We start from the raw sequence: 23,055 nt of genomic DNA, 5'->3' as shown, positions 1-23,055 counted from the left end.
ACACACAAACACACACACACACACACACACCACTTTTGTATGTGGTCAGATCTATCAATCTTATCCTATTTGTGATCGATGTTATGATTCAAAAGCTTCCTCTATCACTAGATTATATAAATATTGTTAATATAATAGTGAGTTTAGAAAAAGAGAGTGCTTTGGGATTGTGTAGAAATTGGATCCAATTCCAACTGTGCCACTAACTAGTTGTAACAAATTGTATTTTTCAAAGATGGCTGCCACAATATTTCCCCTACCACAAGCTCTCTTTGCTACTCTCCAATCAAAAAGGGGAGCTTGGCCAGGCTTGTGACTCACTTGTAACCAATAGAATGTAGTAGAAGTAATAATGCATGACTTCCAAAGCTAGCCCATAATATGTGATGCAACTTTCACTTTGTTAGAATATACACTTGCCTTTAGAGCCCTAAGCTTCTGGGTAAGAAGTCTGGAGCCTCCATGCTGTGAAGGAGCCCAAGAAAGCCATATGAAGGTATTCTGACCAACAGCCACAGGTGACATCACAACTTAAACCAGCATCAACTGCAAAGACATGTGAGTGAAGACACCTCATAGTGATTCCAGTCTTCAGCTCTAGAATCACCTCCAGACTCTGAATCTTCCCACCTGAGGCCCCAGACATCATGGAGCAGAGACGAGCTATCCCCACTCTGTACTTTCTAAATTGTGATCCATAGTACCAGTCAATACAATAATTTTTTTAAGGTAGCAATATTAACTGGAAAGCTGTGTAACACTTGTCAAAGTACTGCACTTGTCAAATTACCCAATTAGCATCTGGGCAACCCGTCTGTTCTTCAGGTTTCTCCTCCACTAAAATGTCTTACAATAATAGCTACTTCATAGGAAGTTCTGAAGATTAAATGAGATCATACATGAAAAGTACTTAACATGTGTCTAGCACACTGTAAGAGGTTAAGCAATAATAGCCACAACAATATTTAAAAGGCTTTTTGTTTCTTTTTAAATATTTATTTATTTATTTGTTTATTTAGAGGAGAGGAGGGGTGGAGAGAGAGGGAGAGAGAATCCCAAGAAGTCTCCATGCTCAGCACGGACCCTACGCAGGGCTCAATCCCACAACTGTGAGATCATGACCTGAGCCACAATCAAGAGTCAGATGCTCAACCGACTGAGCCATCCAGGAGCCCCAGGTTTTTTGTTTATGGCATTTAAATCTTTAATACATGTGACATTTATTTTGGTCTAATGTATAAGGTTGTATGAATTACTTAGCAGTCAACTCCAAGTTAACACTTAGATTAGTAGTCAAATTATTGTCTTTTAAAAGGTATGTGAAGAAAAAACTCCTGCACAACTACATGCATATATGAAAAAAGAGCATGTGCATTGGAGGATTGATAGTTGGGGTGGTACCGTGTGGATAAAGAAATTTTCACCTAGGTCTTATTGTGTTCATTTGTTCAAGATGGAAAATGGGACTAAGAAGAAAATCTGAAGATGGGGTGAACCAAGAGGTAATATCCAAGCTTGAAGCACTTTTAGGTAGGAAGCCAAATAAGAAAGATTCTCCTCATTCATGAGGATGAATCCATTTATATCTTATACACACCGTCACTCATAGGTACCAGAATGTAACTTCAGTTTCTAACCCAACTTCTCGTTTTAGAGCATCATTCACAGTGATGGTGGAAAATATATGGTCTTCTTACAATTGGAGGGGGGAAAAACAGAAGCAAGGGAGGTCGGCAGGGGGACGGAATATTAACAAGTACATGGTCTCAGCTGGGAGACTGGCTTTGGTCAGATCCCCTGGAAAAGCTCTGCAGCACAAATTGCACCACAGGCTCCATCCCATCTCGATGCAAGGAGTCTGCCATTTGTTGGCTGTGGTCTATGCTCAAGTTGGGAGTTGAACATCTTGGCAAAGCAGCTCCTATTTGGCAGAGGGCAAGTCTGCAGAGCAAATAGCTATCAGTTGTCATAAGCCAACACTCAATGCAGCTGGGAGGCAGAAGCAAAACAATGATCTCGGTCTCTCTCCTTTTCCCCCCTAGACTGATGTCTTCCATCCCCATGATTCCATAGGTGAGCAAGCCCCTGTGCAACTAGGAATAAAAATATGTTCTTTCCGTAACTCAAAATATCCACATTACACTGGCTTTTCCAATCTGTCCATTTTGAAAAGGTTCTCTTTATGTCTTGCTTCATCCTGGCTCTGTAAAATCCCAACTGAGAATTCCTCAGAAAGGATCATATTCTCAGACACAGACAGAATGCACCAAACTACTCAAGTAGAGGGGTAGTTGGTTTATTGTTAAGAATTTTACAAGGCCTGGGGCGCCTGGGTGGCTCAGTCGGTTGAGCGTCCGACTTCAGCTCAGCTCATGATCTTGCAGTTGAGGAGTTCAAGCCCCACGTCGGGCTTTGTGCTGACAGCTCAGAGCCTGGAGCCTGCTTCAATTTCTGTGTCTCCCTCTCGATCTGCCCCTCCCCCACTCATGCTCTGTCTCTCTCTGTCTCAAAAATAATTATAAACATTTAAAAAAAAAAAAGAATTTTACAAGGCCTAATAAAGGAGAAAAAAGCTCATGGAAATCCAGGACCAGGAACTGCAGTAGGCCTTATAAGGAGAGAAATGCCAGGATTATTCTGTATCCAAGAAAGCTTCACCACCTTGGTCACATTCCACCATCAATCCTACTCCATTTCTCTCTGCCTGTTTGTTTCACTCTGTCTGCCTGCCTCTCTTGCCACCACTATTAACTTCTGCTATCTCATACCATCAGTTTACTCATAATGGCATCTTATATAGGACACTTTGTAACTACAACACTACCTCATGGCATCTCTGTTCATTTCTATTGTCTTCAACTACTGTGCCACCTGCTTTATTTTTCTCAATTTTTTCCTCATCCTTTTTTTTATTATTTATTTTGAGAGAGAGAAGGAGAAAGAGAGAGAGAGAGAAAGAGAGAGAGAGAATGAGCGGGGGAGGGACAGAGAGACAGGGAGAGAGAGAATCCCAAGCAGGATCCATGCTGTCAGCACAGAGCCCGACTCGGGGTTAGAACTCACAAACTGCGAGTCCTTATCCGGGACCCAAATCAAGAGTCAGATGCTTAACTGACTCAGCAACCCAGGCGCCCCTTACCTCATTTTTATAAGGAGAGACTGACTGACCATTCTTGCAGAAGGTCTCCATTCCCAATTAAATCACCTTTTCCAATCTGGTGCTAGCTGGTCACCTGGCCATCCAGGGCCCTGATCATTTAAGCCAATTTCACCCACACCAAATTGTCTCTCAAATCTTAGTTTCCACAAACTGAAATGCCCTTTCTTTGATGCCTCATCCTTATGCCTGTCCAGCTTTCTGTCTGCCTGAGATTTCCCTCCTCTAAGAGCCCTACCAAAGAAAGATATGGCTCACGTTGCCCACAAATTGGGAAGCCAGAGCTATTTTTTCTTTTATCTCTATAACCCATGGCCGAAAGGAGAGCACCAGAAGGTGTCAGGGCTAATCCGAAGAGAATCTCAATTCCAACCAGAGGAGTGGATATAGATGAGCATAAAGTATGGCCAGAGAGTTCTTGGTACAAGTTTGTGACTATTTTGACCCAATTCTTTGCATTACCATATTAGGAGATAATAAATAACCAGTTCCAAACCCAACTGTATTTGTGGCAACCCTATTTCCATCATAAGGAAATCCAAACTGCCAGATGTGAGCAACAGGGATTTGCAAAACTTCAGTCTAGTTTAGTCTTCCATCATTAATGAGACTCAGCTACCCTCCATTCTCTCCTTGTGACCTCACTAGCTGGCTTTCTCTCTCACTCTCTACCAGTGGTTGGAAGAGGAAAGCAAAATACAGGTCTGGGGGAAGAGACTAGGGGATGGTGAGTTGAAGAATGACCCCAAGTCCAGGAGAGATATAGAATTAAACTCCCTCAGGGAGGTTGCAATAGTTATTATGTCTGCAACAGATGAGCTCTCTTCTTTTCTCAAAACTCAAGAAGTTGATGTCCTCACAGTTGGTCATACATGACAGTTTGGAATAATAATACATACTTCTCCCTGAAGAGATGAAAGAGAGAGAACACAATTGTAATGACTCCATTTCCTTCTATCATATTCCCAGGAGTATTTTCTCTACAGAGCCTCACTAACCTTTCGCTAAGCCCCAATCAGCTATAAGGCTGAATCTACCAATGACTGACCCAGAAAATGGATTGTATTTCCCTAACTGATAGGAGACATCAACTTCTCCTTTACCCAATTTTGTCTTAAGGAAAAATCGTTGCCATCCCCTCTAAATGACCACTCACCCGTGCACAGGTGGCTATTTCTCAGACACTCTCTACTCCACATTACCTTTTCTCGTAAGGAAGTAAAGGTTCTCAATAGCACAGGACTGTTGGTGCTTTAGGATGCAGATCTTCATGGTGTCATAGCATAACCCAAGATGATATTTTTTACATTTATAACATGCTGTTGCAGAGTCTGCGAGACAGAGAAAAAGGTAATTAAAAGATGTAGTCTGGAGAAGATTCTCCAGGCCTGTGAGTTTCTCTACGGGAACTTACTATTGTCTAGTGGTTCCTGATCTTTCTCTGGCATTTGACTCCTTTGATATTCTTGTGAATCAATTGTTGTATATGATCAAAATATCAGAGTTCCTATAAAATTTATCTATGGACGCAAGTAATGAACAAGTTATTTAACCTGATGATTTTGTCCAGTAATGGGGAAAGGAAAGCAAAGAAGGAGATTCCAGCTTCCTTACTCCAAGAAATGGACTAACTTGGTCTGGGAGAAGATAGAGCTCCTCGGATTGTAGAGTAAGAATGGGTTACAGCCCTCTCTGAAGACTGAGAGGAGGTTTGTTCCTAAACACATCATAAATGATCTGTTTACCAGAGATTGTGGACGAGCCATAATTGTACCTGTCAGATGGTCCTTAAATTCACCTTGGGAAAAAAAAAAAGAAAAAGAAAAATCTTCTTTTTCATAATCTCATATACATCTGCCAACACCCAAAGAGCCAGTTGTGGAAATTTCCCCTTCCTCAGCATCTGCCCATCTCTTAATCAACAATCAGCTCTCCCCATGTCTCCATGACTTACCCTTATTTGAGCAGACCAGAAAGACAATGCACAGCAGAAACACAACAAACATCCTGAGACTTTTATCATGTACAGCTTTCTGTGAAAGGTGCTGGTTGATCTCCAGTCATCTGTCCTTGCGCTACTCATCCAAATCATATAATCATAAAATTTCAGGGACATACAGCACCTCAGTGTTCCCAGAACAAAGCCACCAACTGAAGTTTCACTACCCCTACGGCATCTATTTCAAAATTCTCCTCAATGATGAGATCAACGGTACATATTATATATGATCTATAATATAATATGGAATTATATAGACTATATTATATAACATAAATTTTCTATTATACATTATTATATTTATAATTTATTATTATATATTTTAATATATATTATATGTATTTTATATATTATATAATATATATCTACAATATATATTATAATCTATAATACAAGATATACTATACTATAATATATAATATACATGTATATAATTTCTATTCATTGTTGCATACCTAAGCCTTGTGCTTTGCAAGTAGAGTCAAATTTCTCTCCTACATTTTAACATTTCAGGTATTTCAAGACAGGATTTGGACACCTGGCTCTTTGTATCTCTCTTCACTAACCTGGTTACTCTCCTCAGAATAATCTCAGATTTGTCTTTGTCTCATGTAGACCAAGGCAGACTCCAGGTATAGTCTGTATGTGTGGGGGGTATTGGAGTACTGCTTTTGTGGTGGAGGAAAAGGAGCTTCAGGAAGAAGGTGAGCAAAAATAAAATTTGTCTAGTTTGCCTTCAGGTGTTATTAACTGATTGATTGGTATTCTAATTAAATAGTTTCTAAGCATATGCCACATGCCAGTATCACAGGAAGAAAAGATGCTTATGCAACCAGGACGTCAATCAATGGCCTCACTAGAGACATCAAAAAGGACATCGAGCGCAGTTGGCTATGGACATCTAGATGAAAGTCCTTCAAATCTGACTGCCTGACCGGGGAAGGCTCCCATGAAGAAGGGGGTGCTGAACAGGACTTGGAGGGCTAGCAATGTGTGAGCTGGAAAAAGTGAGTAGGGACAGGCACCCAAAGGAACAGCAAATGTCAGAGTACAGAGATGTCAAACAGCCTGTCACAGCGTGAAGAGAGCGGGTCATGTGGCTGCAGAGACATGAGTGTGCCAGAAACTCAAGCACAGAGAGACACAGTCTGCTGGAGATGATGGCATACGGGTGAAGGGAGGGGCCCAGGGGGACATTGCATGGGTCTTGCGGCTGACACCACTTGGTCCCAAGCTTGCAGGATGGAATTTCTTGCTTGTTACTGTGCACTTGCAAGATGTCAGTGAAAAGAGCCATTTTCCCCGGAGTTAGGAAAGATATGAAAGCATACACTCCTCTTCAGCACCAATATTGAATTGTGGAAAGGACACATCCTTTAATCCCAGACTCAAGTTTGCCACTATATGGGCTCAAATCCTGACATTGCTGTTTGCCAGCTATGTAATTTTTGGGTGAGTTACTGACGTTGAGAATAATTTTCATATCTCACACGATCAGTATTAGGATTATATTACAGTTTGTGAAGAAAGGGAAGCTCATATTTGTTGAGACCCTGGAAACTATCAAGCACTAACTCCCTGTGTGGTGCTTACAATTTCAGACAAGCAGCCTTGACCCTTTTGCTAGGGTAGGCATCAGAAATTTCCATCATAAGGAGTCATACACAAGAAAGGGCATCTGGCTAGGAAAGACAAGAAGGTGGTGGCTATAGCTGTGGTCTTAGCATTCAAGGGCAAGAGCCCAGCTGTGAGGACGGTATCAGGAGTGTTTTGTCAAGGGTTAACTTTCAGTAAGGCTTACATTTGGCTTTGGGTGTTCAAAAAGATGGGAAGTTAATAACAATCTCTTCTAGAATGGACTTTGAAGACAGAAAGTCAGATTCAGAACAAGCTGTCTGAGTTGGCTTGAATAAGTGAGCAGCTGGGAACAAGTTGAGTTCTGATTCACTGAGATTGGGTGAGAACTGGATCCATTCTTAAAGCTTAAGGTAGGCTCCATATGCTTATGACAAGCCATTTTATATCTCTACCTCAGACCCCTACTCTGACTTCCAGATTCACGTCTACAAATAACCATTGAATTTTAGGTGGCTCACAAAGTATCAATCTCAGGCTGTCTCAAAATGAAATCATAATCTTTCTGATTCACTAAACCTGCTCCTACTGCAGTGTTTAGGGTCTCAATAAACCCAGGAATCATTCTTTATAGATACCTGTGCCCTGTCCTCAAAGAGAATCAAATAGCAAGTCTTATCCATTCTACCTACTAACTTCTCCCTCACATGGGTTTATTTTTCTCTATCCACTGCCACTACCATAACCTTCACCTTCATCTCCTGCCTGGTCTAAGCAATAACCTTATTTTTTGGCTTGCCTGCTTATAATCTTTCCCTATTATAGTCTGTTCTCTATAAAGTGGTCAGAGAGCCCTTTTATAGGCCATCGATGCCGCACTCCTGCTCAAAACCGTCCAATGACTTTTCATCACGCTTTGAAGAAAATCCAAAGGTCCTCCCATAGCAAGTCTTCCCCAGGCTGAGCAAAGGCCTTTCTCCCATTTCATTTCCTACCACATTCCCCTTGCTCATTCAAATGTCACCCTCTCAGGGCAGCATTTCCTGGCTGACATTAGGAAATGTCAACATCCCTTCTCCAACCTTTTCCCTGCTTCTCTTTTTAATAGCAATTCTCACTACCTTACCTTACATATCTATTTGGTCACTTTGATTCTTCCACTAGCACAAAGCCAAGACTTTGTTTTATTTACCACTGGATACCCAGCATCTGGAGGCTCGGAATATAGGAAACACCCCCCAAATATCTGTGGAACAAACAAATAATGATCTTCCCACATCCGCTCTTGAGTCCTTCCAGCCCATTATTACATAGGAACCAGGTTGATCAGATTCATTTTTGTTTTTTAAGTATAATAAGGATGTGAAAATGAGGCTCTTTCTATATTCCAGCTAGGATCCCCAAATAGTAGGTGGCAAGTATTTTTACATTTCAAAGTGAAATGTTGTGCTAGTTATGCAGATTAACAAAGAAAATCAATGAAAACCAGTTTCAGTATCTAGGACCCTTTGACCACCTAGATGGTTTAAAGAAATAAACATTAATGTGTCAAAATAACAAATAAATAGCAGGGGAGTTTTTATAGTCTTGGAGGGGGAGATGTCTTTCAATATATGGCTAAAAATATACAACCATAAAAAATTTTATATGTTTGGCTACACTTTAAAAAATCTTCTGAAGCAGGAGGTGGGGTTAGGAACCAACCACTAACTCATAAGCAAAGTCTGAATAACAAATAAACAACCAGTTACAAAATATTTGCAACTCATAATGCAGACTGAGGACTGCATCTTCCTATTTTACAAAGAAATCCTAAAAATCGATTAGAAAGCTATTAAGAATTCAAGAAGAAAGGTAGATAGTTAAGAACAGCATTAGTTCACAGAAAAAGGAATTTAAATGGTCTTACGCATATAAAATGTGCTGAGCTTTCCTCATAATTTGAGAAATGTGAGCTGAAGCTAAACTCAGATACAATTTGACTTTATGGGTAGATCTAGGCAATCATCAGAATCTAATTACACCCCTAAATTGGTGAGGTTGGAAAGCAGCACTACTCATCACTCATACATCACTACTAGAGGGTAAGTTAATACATCAGTCGGGGGCGGGATTTGATAATGGCTATCAAAATTATAAAGATTTAGGGATCTTACCCAAGTCATTTTGTGGAATTAGCCTTGCACATCTGTGAAAAGGTGAATACACACGGTTATTTATGGCTTGATAACTGCAAGATTGAAAACAATTTATACTGATCTCATTTATATGCAAAAACTTAAAAAAAAAAAAAAGTCAAACTCATAGAAACAGAAAGTAGAACGGTGGTTACCAGGGGCTTGGGGTGGCAGAATGGGGAGGCTGATCCAAGGGTACATGCTTTCAGGTACGAGATGAAGACGTTCTGGGGATCTAGCAATGTACAGCATGGTGACTATAGTTAACAGTGCTGTACTGTGTACTTGAGAGTTACTAAGAGAGTAGATCATAAGCACTCTCGCCACACAGGCACATGCACATGCGCACACACACAAATACAACGGTAATTATGTCGCGTGATGGATGTGTAATTAACCTGATTATGGTGATCATTTCACAATGTATGAATATCAAATTATCACATTGTACATTTTAAATATATATACTTTTGTTTGATATATATAACAAACAATAAAGCTGGGGGAAGAAAGAAGAGAAAGTTTATGGACCAGTTGGGAATAGCTACATAAATTGTGATATATCCACACAATAGAATATTATGCAGGCAGAAAAAAAAAAAAGAATGAAGAAGTTTTTTGAAGTGAATTTAGTGACACATCAAATATACCTTGTAGGCTAAGTGAGTCACATCCTATTCAGCTGAAACTGAATTTATACATCTTAAAATATCTAGGACATGAGGATAAGGCTGAAATTTTACCAAAAAATAATTAGGAGGCTATTACATAAAAATATTGATTTGAAAAGCTTACTATTATAGCTCAAGTATAGTACTTTCTCAACACCATCAGCTTGTAGATGGCTCCTCTGGCCACTATTCTGTACATTCGCAATACTAAATACAAGTCCATTTTAAACTGAATTTAGTAAAGGAGTAAAAAAACGTTAAGCCAGCTCTGCCAGTCATAGATACTGATGAATGACATATTACTATCTGGATTTGGACTATTTCTTTCCCGCTAATAATAATTAAGTAAAAGACAGTGATCTCCTCTTCAACTCCTGGTCCATGGTGATGATGCAATCTCATTGAAGTCATCCCATATACTGAAACTCTGCATACCTTGCTTCATCATCTGCATTAGGAAATAAAACTTTGGGGAGGCTGGGTGGCTCAGTTGGTTAAGCATCCGACTTTGGTTCAGGTCGGATCCCTTTTGCATTCCGCTTAAAATATGTAAGAGTGCATATTTTAACAATAAGCCCGTTTAACAATAAGCCCATCAAACTAGTTGAGCTTACTACAGGCCAGTTACTTTAAGCTATTTACATTCATCTATAGAACTAGATTTGTGTGGTGTAAATGTGGAGTTATAGATTCATATATATTCCTGTCCTCTAACATTGACTCCTATTTTAAACTCTTTTGATTGTGACTTCTTACTAATAAAGAACTTCTTATTCAAAAAAGTTGAGTAATCCATATCTCCAGTCATTTTCTTTATCAGAAGCATTTTTTCACTGGATTCTTTAGAAATGGCTTATAGGAATAATAATTCTCAAATTCCTGTATGTCCAAACACTTTATGCTCTTTACCTATGAAGGTGAATTTTGCTATATTCAAAATCTTTGGTTCACATTTTCTTTCTTTACATATCATAAATACATCACTGCTGTTACAAAAGTCTAATGATTAACCAATTTTCTGTCCCTTATAAATTATGGACATTGGTCTAAAAACTCAAGATTTTTTTTCTTTTTTCGTAAGTTTGGTAATTTTACAAGAATATGTCCTGATGTTGATCATTCTAAGTTGACAGCATCAGGCACAGTATGCTGTTGCAATGTAAAGTTTCGAGTCTTTTAAAATAATTTTAGAAAAGTGTTTTATTATGATTATTAATTTTTAGTATTCTTTTCTTTTTCCTTGGTTGTCTTTTTTCAGGAGCTTCTTTATCTGTATATTGAATCTTTTTGTTTATTTAAAAAATTCTAACCTTTTAGGAGCACCTGGGTAGTGCAGTCAGTTAAGCGTCCGACTCTGGATTTTAGCTCAGGTCATAATCTCATGGTTTGTGAGTTTGAGCCCCGTGCTGGGCTCTGCACTGGCAGTGTGGAGCCTGCTTGTGATTCTCTCTCTCTCCCTTTCTCTCTGTTCTTCCCTTCCTCACTCCTTCTTTCTCTCTCAAAATAAATAAGTAAATAAATAAATTTTAACCTTTTAAAATCTATAAATCTCTTCATTTCTTTTAAATTTTAAAATTTCTACCTTTTTCACTTTCTCTTTCTCTTAGGTCAATATTCCACTATATATGCTTATATTCTTCAACTTTTGTTAGTAGAGATGGTGGACCATGGGCCTGAGCATCACAGTGTATTCTTGTTGAGTATGCCAAGATGCAAGGCCTTGACCGCTCTCTTTTCCCAGGCCATCGCCTGGGTTGTGTTCACAGTGAAAAATATTGAAGAATGAGGTAACATCTCCACCAGGACAAAGAGCAGTTGTGCTTCCACTTAGTATCTAAGTGGTCAATTCCTCTAGCTCAGTGTTCCCCAGCTATAACGCAAACCCACAATGAGTAGCATCTACCTGGGCCTCAGCTATACTGCCTGTGGGACTCAGAGAACTTGAGAATTGATGCAAAGCAACATGGAGTCTGGCTTCTGCTTTTGCCATGAGAATGAAGTCTTCTGTCTCTGATCCAGGAGTTTTGTTTCTTCTACCAGCATCTATAAAACAATAACAGGCCAGATTATTAGCTCGCAGGTAGGGTAAAATCCCAGACCCTTTGCTGTTCTTGACAGTTTGGGAGATGAGGGTATGATGGTGACAGAGATATGGCTTTCTGGAAGATGAAGGACAAGGGCTCCCACAGGATCGAGTTAAGAGAGAGAGAAGACGTCCGGGGATCCAGTAGCAGGTGCTCGTCACCCCAAGGGGTTGGGGAGGTAAGGGAAACTTCTCCTAGCTGTTTGTTTATTACTTTTCTATTGTTGCATAACAAATTACCATACACACAGTGGCTTAAAACAACACAGATTTATTATCTCACAGTTTCTGTAGGCCAGAAGTCTGGGCACAGCGTGACTGGATTCTCTGCTTAAGATCTCACAAGGCTAAAATCAAAGTGTTATCCAGGGCTGTGTTTCTCATTTGAAGCCAACAACCAGTTGAACAGCTCAATCTGTCAACACTGTGTGAGTGAACTTGAAAGCGACTCCTCCCCCAGTTGAGCCACAAGATCACTACAGCTTCAACGATACCTTCATTATGTCCGTGAAACACTCGGAAGCAAAGGACCCAGCTAAGCCACACCGATTCCTGACCAAAGAAACTTCGAAATAATATATATTTTGTTGTTCTAAGCCACTAAGGTTTAGGAAATTGGCTACACAGCAGATCATGAATATATTGGCTGAAAGCACAGAGGACTGCAGCGCAAAGCCACAGCAGCACCTGATGGGAAAGGAGAGAGCCCCAGAGTGGGGGAGTTATGTAGGAGTGAGGGGGGCCGTACCAATAGTAAGAGAAGGTGCGGAGGAGGAGGAAAAAACTTCCCACTGCTCCAGCCATGCCCTACACACTAGCTTCACCTCCTCCCTGAATGTACCACCCTCCCGACCACAGACTAACAATCTCCCTGCAGCTGTGGTAACCCCAGAAGTGTGTGTGTGTGTGTGTGTGTGTGTGTGTGGTAAACAACCTGGACTTTTTCCCATAGGGGAAAATCTGTGGCCCACTCTCTACCTCTGAGCCCTTCAACCCTAATGACTTTTCTGAACTACAGACACTGTGGCTGATGATAGTCAGATGTTGGAGCTTCTGGCAACAAAGAGGTAACGTCCACTTGGAGATTGCGACTTCTCACCTCCTTGACACAGCTCTAGCCCTTTTGAAAAGCAGCTATGGATCTGCTACTGAGTGCTAATGAAAACTGAAGCCCAGTCCAAGGAAGCCTTGTGATGTATGTTCTAGGCTGATATTCACATTTGGGAGTGAGTCAACTCAGACTTGATAACTCAGTAAAGGGGCAGGGTTCAAAAGCTCAAAAGGCCTCACTAGTCACATGAAATGGTATATTCGTGAGACATATGAAGTATATTCTCAATTGTAGCCTACTGTTGTATTTTCTTAGTAGTGATTTTCAGAAATCAGAAGACTTGAATTTTGATGAAGTTAAATTTACAATTTTTTTCTTTTATGATTTGTGTTTCCACGTTTCATTATAGAAGTCTTTGCCTACTTGAATGTGGTGAATATCTTCTCTTAAATTTTCTTCTAGAAGATTTATCATTTTAGTTGATATATATCATATATGGTCCATGTAAAGTTAATATTTCTGTATGGTGTAAAGGCAAAGTTACATCTTTCGCCATATGGCTATGCAGTTGTTCTTGCACAGTTTGTTGGAAGGACTTCTGATTTGATAATTCACCATTACGTGGATGTTAATAGACACTCTATCAAATTTTAAAAGTTCTCTTCTATTGTTATTTGATGATAATTTTATTATAAACTGATATTCGGTTTTTATCATTGAAGTTTTGCTTCTCTTCTTCCATGAATGGGGACAATTAAATTGATTCCTTCCTCTAATGTCAAACCTTCCTTGCATTCCTCAAACTGGTGCAGCCACTCAGGAAAATAGTATGGAGGTTCCTCAAAAAATTAAAAATAGAACTACCCTACGACCCAGCAATTGCACTACTAGGCATTTATCCAAAGGATACAACTGTGTTGTTTCAATGGGGCACAAGCACCCCAATGTGTACAGCATCTATCAACAATAGCCAAAGTATGGTAAGAGCCCAAATATCCATTGACTGGTGAATGGATAAAGATGTGGTACATACATATACAATGGAATATTACTCAGTGATTAAAAAGAATGAAGTCTTGCTACTGCAACAATGTGAATGGAAGTAGAGCATACTATGCTTAGCAAAATAAGTCAGAGATAGATAAATATCATATGGCTTCACTTATATGTGGAATTTAAGATACACAACAGATGAACATAGAGGAAGGGAAGGAAAAATAAGACAAAAACAGAGAGGGAGGCAAACCATAAGAGATTCTTAACTACAGAGAACAAACAGAGGGCTGCTGGTGGGGTGCCGCGAGGGGAGAAGGGCTAAATGGGCAAGGGGCATTAAGGAGGGCACTTGTTGGGATGAGCACTAGGTATTATACGTAAGTGATGAATCATGAGATTCTATTCTAGAAATCATTATTACACTATATGTTAAATAACTTGGATGTAAATCTAAAAAAATTTTTAATTAAAAAAATTTAAATAGTTAATAACCTCCCAAAATAGAGAGCCCCCCCCATACCCTCCACAGGTTCACTGGTGAATTCTACCAAAAACTTAAGGAAGAAATTATACAGATTCTCTACCATCTCCTCCAGAAAATAGAAATAGAGGGACCATTTCCTAACAAAATATGGAATAAAACAGAATAAAACTACTTATTCTACAGATTTTAAAAACAATAATAATAAACATCATTAATAATTTGAACTTACACAATGTTATATGTCAAGCATGTATCAATAACTCTGGGAAAATATTAATGAAAGGGACAAAAGATTTGAACAGATGTTCAATCTGTTTACTAATGAAGCACACGAAAAGAGCCAAATAGATTGACAACAAATTTTGTATTTCAATTCCATCCTGCTAAAGCTTTTCCCACAGCACTTAAACATTTGCAAGAGGGTGAGAGGGAGATGTTGGCCAATGAGTACAAACTTACAGTTAGAAAATGAGTAAGTTCTAGGAATTTAATGCACAGCATTGCGATTATAAGTCACAGTCCTGTGCTACATTTCTTGAAAGTTGCTAAGTTACACAAAGCTATATGTTAATTATATCTGAATAAAGTTGGGGGAAAAGAACATAAATTTGCAAGGATATTGATCTCTACCTTCTTCTTTAATATCGGCAATTCAGCCAAGAAATCTTTAATTTTTCAGTAACACCTTAACGATAAATACAGAACCTTGAGTGCAAATTTTTATCTCATTCAGATGGTTAAAAGTATCTTTTAGGTGAGCCAGGCCATGAATAAAGTCCTCTTTTTCAAATTGTTTCAAGAGTAGGTTTGCTTTTTCTTTAAAAAGTAAGCAAACAAATAAAACTTATCAAAATCGGTACTAAAGTTTGTCCCTTTGAAAGCCAGAGAACTTCGGTGGTGACAGAGAAGATTTTCTTATTCCCCGCAAAGGCATTTTTAAAATGTGATGATTTAGAAAATTACTTTGGATAAAGTCGATGGCTCTTTTGGCTGATGACAGAATTTCTTTTAGAGTTGTTTGAATAGTCTTTTGTCAGTGCATGGTCTGTCACAAAACAAGTGAGTAGCTAGGAGGCGAGGAAAACCAGACGCCCACCCAGCATTGCAGGAGTTCCGTTCCGTCTGCAGAAAGAGACAGGAAGCTTTTGCTTCCCTCAAAGTTCTGCAATGATAAAACCACCTTTTTTACCTATTGACAAAAAGTCGTTGACTTTTACACTTCCCAGGGGAGACTCATGATGTAAGAATTCTTCGATGGCTTCAGCATGCGCAGAGCAAGCAAAACCAGAAGGAAATGGGAAGCTTGGCAACACTGAGGGTGGCTTTAGTTTCATCCCATTGTAAAATGAAGGGGTGTGGCATAAGTGCCAATTCCTCAATGGCTGCTTCAAGGTTTTAAAGAAATAGGAACTGTTGGACAAGGAAAATGGATGACAGAGTTTTTTCCTTCATTGCAGTCCACGAATCAGTGCCGACATGGTTCACCAAAGTTTATCCAATATAAGTGGAGCTTCTATTTATTCAGCAGGCTGGTAAGAAAATATGCAGAAGCCCCAAGAAAAGGGTTTTGTAAAATGGCACAACTACGTTTAGAAACACGCCAATTCTTTCCAACTGAGCTTTCTTATTAGGAAAAATTCCAAATTCTAAGATATGGTTTCTGGAAAGACAGAAGTGAGGTGCACTTTTACTCTATCTGCATTCACAAGAACATTTACACATACACACACACACACACACACACACACACACATACACAAAACCACTGTGACCTTTGTGTCCTAGTAAGTTCAAAGATGCAAATGAAGACATCTGATTCCTGTTTTTTCATTTACTTCTATTAGGAACAAGATCTTAGGCACTGCTAACGTTTTGTAGTTTGTTGCCAACATTGAATATGGAAGGGAGTGATTGATAACCTTTAGAGTGTAGCCAAGAGCGGGAGGCCCCAAGATGGACCACTTTGGCATGAAAATTATTTTGAGTTAAAAAGCAATCAATCAAAAGCCAGCAGATTCAGGAAAAGCACCCCTCAACCTCTTGAAAGAATTTAGATGGAGGACCTGCTCCAGGAAGAGAGCTATCACCCATAGATAAAACTCCAACATGGTAAGAGCTAGGTATGGTAGATGGGAGGAACCTAGTTCTCCATGTCCCACTGTTTCAGAGTGGCCCAGCAAATACTTGTTTACCAAATATTTACTCTTTTTTTAAATCTTCCCATAAATTGCATTCCTATCCTCTGAAGTCCCAGACCCTTGCCCCCTTTTCCTTAGTTTGGGGATATATATATACATATATTCTATGTCTGTGTGGATCCGCCATAGATATGCTATTAAATTTGATTTTCTCCTGGTAATCTGTCTCATGTCAATTTGATTCTTAGTCTGGCTAGAAGGATCTTGAAGGGGACAGCAATTCTTGCTCCCCGACAAGAGGTTAGTGAAAAATTTAAAATTTTCTAGCAAGGTTCATGGACCTCATGAAACTAAGAGGCCACTAAACCCCATATTAATAAATTTTGCTCAGGAGCCAAGATAAGGTGCTAACAAAAATCTGTTACGACACCTGCATAAATTCAGTCCATAAACAGTCCTGAAAGGGTTTTTTGAAACCTTTCATTACCATCAGGACTTTTCATCTAAAACATTATATTAACAGCAATATTGTGAACAAAGAGAATGTTAGTGACACTCATCTATGCTTGAACCTCAGCCGGGCTGCTTCATGGACGCTTCACCACCAGGGTGTTGTGAGGGCTCCATGAAACGATGCAAGTAGAAGTGGCTGGCCCCATGTGTGGCACATAGCAAGCACTCAATAAATGTTGGTTTTGTTCTTCTCTCCTTCACCTCTCTTATCACCAGCAATTGGAAGAGGAGGCTGATTTCCCTAGGCCCCGCAAACAGGCTCCTCTCCACCAGACTTTTTAAAGATCATTATTTCACACTCTATATACACTCTGAAAAGCCATTACTTCCCCTGGAAGCCAAGGAACAAAGCAGCCTGACTTCTGACTCTATGTCCGTTCCCTCCAAAAAACAAAAGGGCAGCATTTAGAAGCCAGATTAAGAGGGTTGCTCATCTGTGGTATCACCAAGATTTCAGTTACCAACCCTGAAGCCAAGAATGAATATGAGGACACAATGTTCTGCTGTCTCATCAGAGCAGGACAAATGGCATCTAGGCTGAGTAGATGGCCTTCTTGCCATGGAGTGCATTAATCTGGGACTCTGTATCAGTGGGATTGTGGATAGTGGTATCATGTGAGATTTATCCATCATATGCTCAGCACATCACCATGTGCCAGGCAAAATGCTAGGTCAGAATAACAGATCTTAGTATCCATATTCATGATTTACATTATGAAACCATGGAATGTTAAAGTCGTAAAGGACCATAGAATTGTTGAAGTCTAAAAATCACAGATAAATGGCTTGCTAAAGATGCCATGAATTACATAGTAATCAACCAAAAGTCTCAGACTCCCAGGAAAATCCTCTTTTTCCATCGTACCACACAGCCTCTAGTAGGTTCTAATACTTATTCTTTCCTATGCCGTGCTAAATGAAGAAGGAAAATGTTTCCAAGAAAAAACTTGATGGGTAAGGTTCTGGGGGAGGATGAGGAGTAAGTCAGGTACCCAATGTTTGGGTAGAATTGCAAAACTTCACAATCTTAACTAGAAATAATCCAGCAGAAAGGAGATTCAAAACTCAATGGGCCTTTCAGAAAGCATCTGCCAAGGGGAACCTTGAAAGAAGAGTAGACACTGAAAACCAACTGCAGTTTAACCTGGAATGTTCTTTACTTCATTTTCTATGGTTTTAGAGTCATTCTCTTTAAACAGATAAATCAGAGAAAATAGGTGACAAATGAAATGCCCTGATAGCCTTGTAAACCCAAGCACCAAAGGCTTAGGGCTTTGCCTTCTTGATAAGCCTTTGAAAAATCCTGAAAAAAATGCCATCCAGTTTCTAAGATGCCCTCCTGAAATATGGCAGAATAGAAAACTAGACTGAAGACTTCACAATCTGGCTTTTCATTCTAGAATCAATTCTTTTCGAAGAAACGAATTCCCTCATGTTTCTCTTCTTGGGCAATGGTCGGCTCCACACTCTGGTCATAGAAAAAGAACATTGTAACTTTTGTGGCATTTGACGTAAGACTTCATGTCACCCAATCTTCACCTGATATCTAAAAATGTCATACTTGATATGTTTTAATGAACGTATTGTTCCTACAAGCAAGAATATGTCCTTAAATTAGCTCTGCATGGAAGATTCCCAATACCTCTTGCCAAGGTGCCATCAGCTCACTGACACAGGTTAAGCAGACTTGGAATGCCAGGGTTAGTCATGGTTTCCCAGTGCTTTACCCATGGTGAGCCTTAACTGAGTTAACTTTTGTAGAGATAGATACCTAAATCATAGAAAAACGAGCCAGTTCACAATATAAATTTGGTAAAGATCATGTTGTGTGGTAATTCTAGCAAGAATCTCCCAGCCCTACAGAGTAAATAGTCCCTGACTGTGGAGGACAGATTTCTGCTAAGGTGAAGTCATTTTGGGCTGAGAATCAGAAGTTCTAGGTTGAAGGCCCAGCTTGGTCATAGATTATACATCTTTTTCTCTTTCATTCTCCTGTTTCTTCCCCGTCGGGTGAGGAGCTACGTGATCTTTTCTTACTTATACATTGCTCTACGTGCACACACAGAACTGTACCTGGAACACCAAAGTTCTCAATAATACTTATTCGTTGATGGTATGAATAAATCTCCAAGAGGCATTGAATCAAGGTGGTTGAAAGTGTGGCCTCCACTAGATATGTAATCATGGGTAAGATACTGGACCTCACCAAGCCCCAGTTTCCCTCTCTGTAAAATTAGAATAAGAATGATAATGTAGTAACTATAACAATAATTGCTGTGCTAAAGATTATAATTAAAAAACCCAGTTAGCTTAATGTAAACCCCCAAATTTACTAATTATCTTTATGCTTTGCTATGGGGTAGAGAGAGAATGAACTTGAGCTTCCAGAGAAAAGCTTGTGTGATTGGTTTCCCTTAGGCATGAATAATTCCTGCCCTGTGAAGAAGAAGGTTTCCTCCCTATAGCCTAAAGAGCTGTTCTTGCAGTTCCTGGCTTCTTTTCCTCCTGTACAGAAGACTTCTGGTTCAGGATGGACAAACATTTCTTGATAGTCTCCTTCCTTTTCTGCTTCACTGTAGGTGAGTCACAGACCTGAGAAGTGGGCTCCAGAGGCAGGATCTCAGGAGCCCTTGGAAACTCTACATGTACAGGAGGTATCCATGGAGGGCTGAGCCTTGACCACGTTTATAAGGGAGGGGAAGCCATTCTTCAGAATGCTCCTTCTGCCTTACGGGCCAACTTTTCTGACCTTTTCAACATTCTGCCATTCCTCACCAGGGGCTCAAGCCTCTATGGCTGCCCCTTCCTACTCTTTCCCCATTCTGTCCCTACCATTCCCTATAATCTAAAATCCTAGCAAGATTTTCCTTAGGTCATCCTTTCCATTCATAAATCTGTATCCCATTTGCTGTGACAGCTGGTCAGTCTATAATGAATAATTTTGTAGTTTGTTTTAAACAGTGACTTTTGATACCCTTATCAGGGGGTTTATATGAAAACAAGTGATTATAGGAGAGGAAATACTGGATGCTCTAGAACCAGAATTTTTAAATTGCTGTCTTAACATGGATGGAACAGGAAGGTATTATGCTAAGTGAAATAAGTCAGTCAGAGAAAGACAGACACCATATGTTTTCACTGATAACTGGATCTTGAGAAACTTAACAGAAGACCATGGGGGAGGGGAAGGGGAAAAAAAAGTTAGAGAGGGAAGGAGGCAAACCATAAGAGACTCTTAAAAACTGAGAATAAACTGAGGGTTGATGCGGGGGTGGGGGAGAGGGGAAAGTGGGTGATGGGCACTGAGGAGGGCATCTGTTGGGATGAGCACTGGGTGTTGTATGGAAACCAATTTGTCAATAAATTATATTAAAAAAATAAATAAAACAAGAACAATTATTTCTCACTAAATTTTTTTTTTAAATTGCTGTTTTAAAATCTCTGTACCTTTGGTTACTCATCTGAGAAATGGGGAAATACTTACTCACGAGGCTCTTGTGATGATTAAATCAGATGCAAAGTGAGAAAGCATGGCCCAAATCAGATGCTCAATAAATGCTACTTTCCTTTCTCACCTAGGTGCACCAGGGAGAGGTTTTTTGTTTGTTTTATTAAACTTGTATTTCTGATTAGGTTATCCCACAATACCATGGAAAGTGTTACTAATATGTTGTAATTCATGAGGACTTTACATACATTCAATTCAAAGTTCAAAATTACAGAGTATATTACCTCATAATATCTAAGTGGCAAATGTTAGTAACCTAGTTTGGGTAAAATATTTTATTCTTTTTTTATTTTTTAAAAATGTTTGTTTATTTTTGAGAGAGAGAGAGAGACAGAGACAGAGTGTGGGCGGGAGAGGGGCAGAGAGAGAGGGAAACACAGAATCTGAAACGGGCTCCAGGCTCTGTCAGCACATGGCCCGACATGGGGCTCGAACCCACGAACTGAGAGATCATTACCTGAGCGGAAGTCAGACGCTCAACCGACTGAGCCACCCAGGCGCCTCTTGGGTAAAATAGTTTAAAGCATTCACCCTCATTATTACACTCCCACCTATCTACAGTGCTGCCAAGTTGGCTAGGCCATCATTAATAGAACCGTTTTAAAGCTGGAAAAACCAAAGTCATGGGGGCTAAATCTTTGCTCTGAGTTACCTAGGTTAAAACGGCTAAAATAGGGATCCGAAGAATCCTTTTATACTCACAATCGCATTGCTCTGTGATACGAAGTTGGTGAGAGCTCCAACTGCTTACTACATGCTATTCTACCCACCACCAGCTCCTCATCCGCCGCCCCCCACCCCCGTCACCCCTACTCCTCCACCCTCCACAATCAGGTCTAGATAATTCCAGCTCCTTCCAAAGTGTCCCTGGTCTGACACCAGCTCTACACTCTCCAGCAGTGACACCCCTGAAGTGCCTAACGTGCCACCTTCGCACACGGACAGATCGCTGTAGAAGAGGCTTTGGTTCCTGTATTGCTCAGACGTTTGAGTCGTGCATGTCTTTAAAGATCTTCCAGGGTAAGTTAGAGGGCCAGTAGAGGTACCGTGAAAATCTTAGAAAATTCTTAGGAGAGCACTTCAGCGATTTTGTATCTCAGACTACGGCCAGTCTGAGGAACCGACGAGCAGAATGCCTCTGAGCTCAGGTCCCTGTGCATGCAGACAGAAGAGGATTGGGGGAAATGAGACAGGAGGAAGACGACGGGGGCCCTATATTCCCAACAAAATGGACCAGATTCTAACTCTGAAGACACTAAAGCACTAGTTGCTAATCTACCAGGAAAGGAAATGAAACAGCTATATAGAGTTGTAGGGACCTCAGGCAAACGAACATGAAGGGGGCCGGTGGTTTCTACATCTCCCTGCCTCAGTCCTCATGGTAGGGATACGCTGTGAAGCCATCCCTAAACCCACCCTGATACCTAATTAAATTTCCACGGGCAGGAATAGTGCCGGGTTTGACTTGTCTTTAGAAAACTTAGATCATATTTTCTATGTTCTTTCTTATTACAGATAACATTCTGCAGTTATCATATATGGTGTGTCAGAAATTCTGCAGAGACTTGACATTTGATTTCCACAATCGGACTTACGTTCATAAATGTTGCAGATACAATTATTGTAACATCGAAATCTAAGATATTTGCCCTCCCGAGGCCTCACTCTGAAGTGTTGATGTTTCTCACCCTTCATACCCTGCCTGCCCTTGCTTTTTTGCCTTGTCTGTCTTGTAAGTACCCCAGCTGTCTCTTTAATTCAGTGTCACCCTTCCTGGCACCTCCAGCTCAGTTTCTATCTCAGTCAGAGGATGATGATTCTGAACAACAGACCTCTCCCATGGCAGGGATTGGCATTTCTATACTCAAGAATCCTGTCCCAAGAGGCTCTGTGCAGCGAAATTTAAAACAAGACTGTTCCCAAACCCTATGATCAGCTAAGATAGTTGAGATGGGCTAGAAGCACTTCAGCTGAACATTCACAAATACTTTTGTCTTAAACTCCCATTTTTATCATTACTATAATTAAGCAGAAATAGCAGCAAAATGGATGGTGGACACTTGAGATTTTCCTCTACAGACACAATCTTATTTTCCAAGTGGACAGTGTTCACTTCAAACTCAGTCATGATTTTCTTGGCACCTGCAAAGTACACCCGTATACAACGTTAGTATGAAGGAGAAAATAAGGAAATTCCTACCACTGTGATATTCATAGCTCACACATGGCCACTTGTAGGTCTGTTAATATGTAGTCTAGATACATCACAACTGTCCTTTCTTCTCTTTCCTCTCCTAATCTTTCTCTGCTGCATACCTCTGTGTTACAATATGCAAAAGGAACCAATTCAAACTGGATTATAAATTGAATAGGAAAAGTACCCAATAAAACTAGAAGAAAGCATAGCATGCATTTATAACTTTGGAATAGGCAAAGGTTACTTAAACATGACCTAAAAAGCAAAATCATTTTTAAAAATTGATAAATTAGACCACATTAAAATTAACCATGTCTGTTCACTAGAATGTATCATTAAGAGAGTAAAAAGGCAAGTTAAAGACTTGGAAGATATTTGCAATACTTATATCCTCCATAGAACTTGTATCCAGAATGCAAAAATAATTCTTACAAAAAGCTGAGGGACTTTATTATTTTTTTTTAATATATGAAATTTACTGTCAAATTGGTTTCCATACAACACCC

General features: G+C 39.8%; 2 protein-coding genes across 2 annotated transcripts; one reads left to right on the top strand and one right to left on the bottom strand.

Moving 5' to 3' along the window:
* Nucleotides 1-1,018: 1,018 nt before the first annotated feature.
* On the bottom strand, nucleotides 1,019-5,163 carry PATE2 (prostate and testis expressed 2). Its single transcript, XM_053202546.1, has 3 exons — nucleotides 5,112-5,163; nucleotides 4,360-4,566; nucleotides 1,019-4,062 (listed from the first exon to the last, which is right to left on the bottom strand). The coding sequence occupies exons 1-3, from the start codon at nucleotides 5,161-5,163 to the stop codon at nucleotides 3,926-3,928; spliced, it is 396 nt and encodes a 131-aa protein (XP_053058521.1). The 3' UTR covers nucleotides 1,019-3,925.
* Nucleotides 5,164-6,145: 982 nt separating this feature from the next.
* Nucleotides 6,146-22,048, top strand: PATE3 (prostate and testis expressed 3). Its single transcript, XM_053202545.1, has 3 exons — nucleotides 6,146-6,163; nucleotides 21,129-21,372; nucleotides 21,868-22,048. The coding sequence occupies exons 1-3, from the start codon at nucleotides 6,146-6,148 to the stop codon at nucleotides 21,990-21,992; spliced, it is 387 nt and encodes a 128-aa protein (XP_053058520.1). The 3' UTR covers nucleotides 21,993-22,048.
* Nucleotides 22,049-23,055: the final 1,007 nt, after the last annotated feature.

Source organism: Acinonyx jubatus, chromosome D1 (assembly GCF_027475565.1).
Source record: "Acinonyx jubatus isolate Ajub_Pintada_27869175 chromosome D1, VMU_Ajub_asm_v1.0, whole genome shotgun sequence".
NCBI classification, from domain to species: domain Eukaryota; kingdom Metazoa; phylum Chordata; class Mammalia; order Carnivora; family Felidae; genus Acinonyx; species Acinonyx jubatus.
The sequence above is the reverse complement of the archived record's forward strand: the minus strand, read 5'-3'. Positions and strand labels throughout refer to the sequence as shown.